The 4,864-nt window shown below is 48.2% G+C and overlaps 1 protein-coding gene across 1 annotated transcript; it reads left to right on the top strand.

The window, feature by feature from the left end:
• The first annotated feature begins 1,927 nt into the window (after positions 1-1,927).
• On the top strand, positions 1,928-4,600 carry TP53RK (TP53 regulating kinase). The gene is made up of 2 exons (XM_035006467.1): positions 1,928-2,267; positions 4,016-4,600. Exons 1-2 carry the CDS (start codon positions 1,982-1,984, stop codon positions 4,492-4,494), a joined length of 765 nt encoding a protein of 254 aa, XP_034862358.1. The 5' UTR covers positions 1,928-1,981; the 3' UTR covers positions 4,495-4,600.
• Positions 4,601-4,864: the final 264 nt, after the last annotated feature.

Here is a 4,864-nt window from a genome sequence, read left to right as displayed (position 1 = left end):
CTTAATAAGCAATTATCACAGTAAAACTGATCATCCTCATTTTGAGGATGATGAATCTGAACCTTAAAGAAATGATGCTTGTTGCTGCATCACACAGTGCATCAGGTACTTGTGGATGCCTCCCCAGTGGCTATGCCTAGCTCCCTTCCTCCTTGCTTCTAGAGCAGGTCTCTGCCCGTACAGGTCAAAAATGCCAGATCCTCACTTTTCCAGCTTCCTCGGCAGCTAGAGCAAAGATGCGTGGGCCAGGAGGAAGCCTGGTGGGAGAGGAGGGATGTCCAGCAAGGGTTTTTTCCCCAAATAAAGAGAAGTGTATAGGATGTAGCCCCTCTCTTCTTTGGCCAGATGTTTTTGTGTCCTCATATCATGTGTGGAACTTTGGTGGCCGTCTTGTGACCATAAGATGACAAGTATAGGGAACAAAGCTGAGGCTGGTGACGGGCATGAATACAAACATGAAGGTAGAAAGATGGAAAGATCCTGGGTCCTTAAAATCATAAAGTGACTGAAGGACACCTGGGACCCCTTACTTCTTAAAATTTTGTTCTGTTGGATAATAAATGAACTTATTGTTTATCCTAAATAAGCCATTTAGTTGACAAATCTGCTACTTGCAGCTTAAAATATCAAAACTTTTGGCAGGCTACTAATTGCCCCATTATAATTCCTCCCCTACTTCCTTTTAGTAATATTTTCCCAAAGTTGTAGCTGAGTTCATGGCTGCCCTGCTAGAGAATAGGTTTTCCAGCTTCCTTTTTAGCTTCATGGGCCATGTTACTGAGTTCTGACCAATAGGTTGTGAGTGGAAGTGATGTGTGGAACTTTGGATCAGGTTCTTAGCTGCCTGTCCCCACCCTGATCCCTCTTCTTGCCAGTTGGAGCAGGGGAGCAACAGGAATAGACTCAGAGGAGGTAGCAACCAGTTGAGGATGCCAGATCTATACTTTTACATAAGAAAGAAAGATCTCTCATAATTAAGCCACTATTTTTAGGTCACTTTGTTATAGCAGCTTATCCTGTACCCTAACACAATCACCAAACACCCAGCCATTCAGTGGTGGTACAAGTCAGGGTTCTTGCTGTAAGTCACACAAACCACCTTGCGCCTGTGTCTGAGCACCGGTAGCCAAGACATGGGGTAACGGAGGGTCTTCCACAGTGCAATGTGGCTCTGGTGTAGCCCTGGGGCACCGCACTATGGGGAGTGGTTGGATGCTGGGAGTCTACTTATAATAGGTATTGTATTAAGCCCTTCATAAATAATAATAGCTTTCATCTACGGAATGCTTATCATGTGCCTGGCATAGTTCTATGTGTTTTACCCCTAGTTACTCATTTAATCCTCACAAAACCTCCGGGATGGATATTATTTACAATCTTATTTTGTAGATGAGAACGGAAAGCACAGAGACTTGCTCTTCCCCAAACATGCCAAGCACACTTCTCCCCCAGGGCCTTTGCACTCGCTATTCCTCCTGCCTGGAATGCTCTTCTTCCAGGCATCCACTCACAAGGCTCAAACGTCACCTGTTCTTAGAAAGAAGCCTTTTCTTTTCACAGAAGCCTTCTTAACCACCTTATTTAAAATTGGACCACTACCTACACCCCGCCGCCACTCAACCACCCACAGGGTGACCATATAATTTACCATCCAAACTAGAACGCTTCCAAGAGTAAAAAAGGGATACCATTAGTAAACTATTTCCGGAAGGAGCCAAAGAAGGGAGGCGGGGCCACCAAAGCGGACCAAGAGACTCCCAGCTTCCGGAGAGAGCCCAGGAGCGTGAAGAGTTTCTGACCGAGAGTTGCCGAAGGCTTACGGAAATAGCCGAAGGTGTGGGAGGCGGGGCCACTTCCACAGGCGGAAGTGTCGGCCTTGGAGTGGCGGAAGAAGTCCGAAGACTTACGGAGCGAGCCGAACATCGCCGGCAGTTTCCGGAGAGAGCCGACGGGCTCCGAGCGACGGCGCCGAGGCTCTGTCATGGCGGCCGCCGGTAACGCTTCTTCGGCCGACAAGAACGAGCAGCTGGCGCCGGAGGCCGAGGCGCTGGTCGCGGCCCGGGAGCGGAGCAGCCGCTTCTTGAGCGGCCTGGAGCTGGTGAAGCAGGGCGCCGAGGCGCGCGTGTTCCGCGGCCGCTTTCAGGGCCGCGCGGCCGTGGTGAAGCACCGCTTCCCCAAGGGCTACCGGCACCCGGCGCTGGAGGCGCGGCTCGGCCGGCGGCGGACGGTGCAAGAGGCCCGGGCGCTGCTCCGCTGCCGTCGCGCAGGTGAGGCGGCCCGGCCCGGGGGCCTAGGGGACCCGGGCGACGCGAGCGAGGGTCTCCCCTGAGCGCCGCGCCCCGTTTTGCCTCAGTCTCTCCCTTTGTACCCTCTGCGTGAACTTCTGCTGAGAAATGTCATCCTTTCGTCTCTCTCTTCATTCATTCTTTCATTCTTAAGGAGCTGCGTTTCCTAGCCGCGACGAGCATTTGTCCTGGAGCCCTTGCTCCTGGTTTCAGTTCCTGGCTCTTCCACTGTTGCTCGACGGGGGGCATGCTATTAAACTGCCCCGAGCCTCGGTTTCCCCGTTTGTACCGTCTCAGTGTTCGATCATTATCTCTTCATTCATTACTTTTAAGAAGCAGATGTAATTACAGATACTTGCCGTGGAGCCAGGCTCTCAGCGTTCAAATTACCGACACCACTGCCTCATATGCAGGCTTTCAACAAATTATTTACCCTCGCCCTCAGTTTCCTCACCGGTAAAGGGAAGTCACAGTATGTTTGGATGTGTGGCTGGTACATAGCACTCAGTACATTTTTTATTTCATTAAATCGTTTCTTTCTTTTTCCTTAAAACACCATTGTACACCACCACGGTATGCCTTGGCCTCAGATGAGAAACTGAGGCTCAGAGAGGGGAAGTAACTGCCCAGGTTTACACAGCTTAGTGAGTGGCCCAGCCAGGTTCTCAGCCCATAACCTCTGACTCAGAAACACTGGCTTTTGACTTTCACACATCCTTTCTTTTATTAATATTCTTTAGGCACCTGCTTTACACCAGAACATTGTTAGGTAGTGGGAGGGCTGGAAGAAATTTCAGTAGCGAACAGACATATCTCTGCCCTTGCGTGGATTTAATGGTTATTTGTGTGTTCCTGTTTTCTATTTTAACCCTCTCTAGGATGTAAGTTCCATTAAGGAGGGATCATAGTTGCTTTGTTTCCTGCTGTATCCTCACTGATAAGGCTCCAGTATCTAGAAAAGTGTGCTGGGCCTGATGGTCATTCAATAAATATTCATTGAATCTTTGAATGCAGTGAATTCTTTGAATTCTTGGAGGGATCATTCTCATGTTCTAGAATCAGAAACCGGCTTAGAGAATTGATGTGATTTTTAGGTTATACAACTAATAAGGAAGGGAGCCAGGATTTGAACCCATCCTTTCTGACTGCAAAGGTGAAGCTCTCAGCCAACACTCTGTTTGGCCTGTTTGTGTCCTTTTTTTTTTTTAAGATTTTATTTATTTATTTGACAGAGAGACACAGCGAGAGAGGAAACAGAAGCAGGGGGAGTGGGAGAGGGAGAAGCAGGCTTCCCGCTGAGCAGGGAGTCCAATGTGGGGCTCGATCCCAGGACCCTAGGATCATGACCTGAACCCAAGGCAGACTTAACGACTGAGCCACCCAGGTGCCCCTGTTTGTGTCCTTTTGAGGATGCTTACCCTTCTGGCTCTTTGTTTTGTTTTTTTTTAGGGAATTAGTGTGACAAATGAAATCCAATCATAAAGAGTGGGGAGGAGGAGGGTGCTTTGGCACTACTAAACTTAGCTGTGGGGCGGCTTAAGGCACAATCCTGCAGGGCATGAGCAAGGGACACTTCCAGACGAGTTAAGTTGTACTATTCTGCAACATTCCCAAATCTTTTTTTCTGAAATGAGCAGATAAGCACTGTGAAAGTCTGGCTCAATCTTTGAAAATTAAACTTAACATTAAGAAAGAATCTAATCCAATAACCATTTCTATCTTGATTGCAGGGATATCTGCCCCCGTTGTTTTTTTCGTAGACTATGTTTCCAACTGCTTATACATGGAAGAAATTGAAGGCTCAGTGACCGTTCGAGATTATATTCAGGCCACCATGGAGACTGAAAAAACTCCCCAAAGCCTCTTTGGCTTAGCCAGGACAGTTGGGCAGGTTTTGGCTCGAATGCACGATGAAGACCTCATTCATGGTGATCTCACCACTTCAAACATGCTCCTGAAACCCCCCGTGGAACAGCTGAACATTGTGCTCATCGACTTTGGACTCAGTTTCATTTCAGCACTTCCGGAAGATAAGGGAGTCGATCTCTATGTGCTAGAGAAAGCCTTCCTCAGTACCCATCCCAATACTGAGACTGTGTTTGAAGCCTGTCTGAACAGCTACTCCACCTTCTCCAAAAAGTCCAGGCCAGTGCTAAAAAAATTAGATGAAGTGCGCCTGAGAGGAAGAAAGAGGTCCATGGTAGGGTAGAAGAGTCTGTTCGACAAGTACAGACATTTAGGCCATTTATGTGAAAGTGAACTTGAAGGAGTGCTCCAAGTGTGGGATTAGACCTAAATAAAGGTGTTGAGATGTTTCTAAGCACTGTCTGTGATCATGCTTGTTAAGTGTCATTATCATGTGCAGTTGACTGTTCTCGCCAGCTTACTGTGTACAGAAGACATACTCTAGGCAGAACTGGGTATCTGACAGAAATCCAGGACAGGCTTTCTCCAGCTGCGCCATGTGTACGTTGGGTACGTGGGCATGGCATTGCAGGACATTGAACCACACAGTGACAGCGTTGTTTGCTTTTCAGTCTTTCGGGTGAGAAGAGGACAAAGTCGCAGTTGGTGACAGA

This window comes from Mirounga leonina, unplaced genomic scaffold (genome assembly GCF_011800145.1).
Source record: "Mirounga leonina isolate KUSES-001 unplaced genomic scaffold, KU_Mleo_1.0 Mir_150, whole genome shotgun sequence".
Taxonomy (NCBI): domain Eukaryota; kingdom Metazoa; phylum Chordata; class Mammalia; order Carnivora; family Phocidae; genus Mirounga; species Mirounga leonina.
The sequence above is the reverse complement of the archived record's forward strand: the minus strand, read 5'-3'. Positions and strand labels throughout refer to the sequence as shown.

Bases quoted from the DNA above. Each gene is read 5' to 3' on its own strand.
- TP53RK (XM_035006467.1), top strand. From the start codon at position 1,982: ATGGCGGCCGCCGGTAACGCTTCTTCGGCCGACAAGAACGAGCAGCTG. The intron at 2,268-4,015 runs GTGAGGCGGCCC...TCTTGATTGCAG, and splicing joins GCTCCGCTGCCGTCGCGCAG to GGATATCTGCCCCCGTTGTT.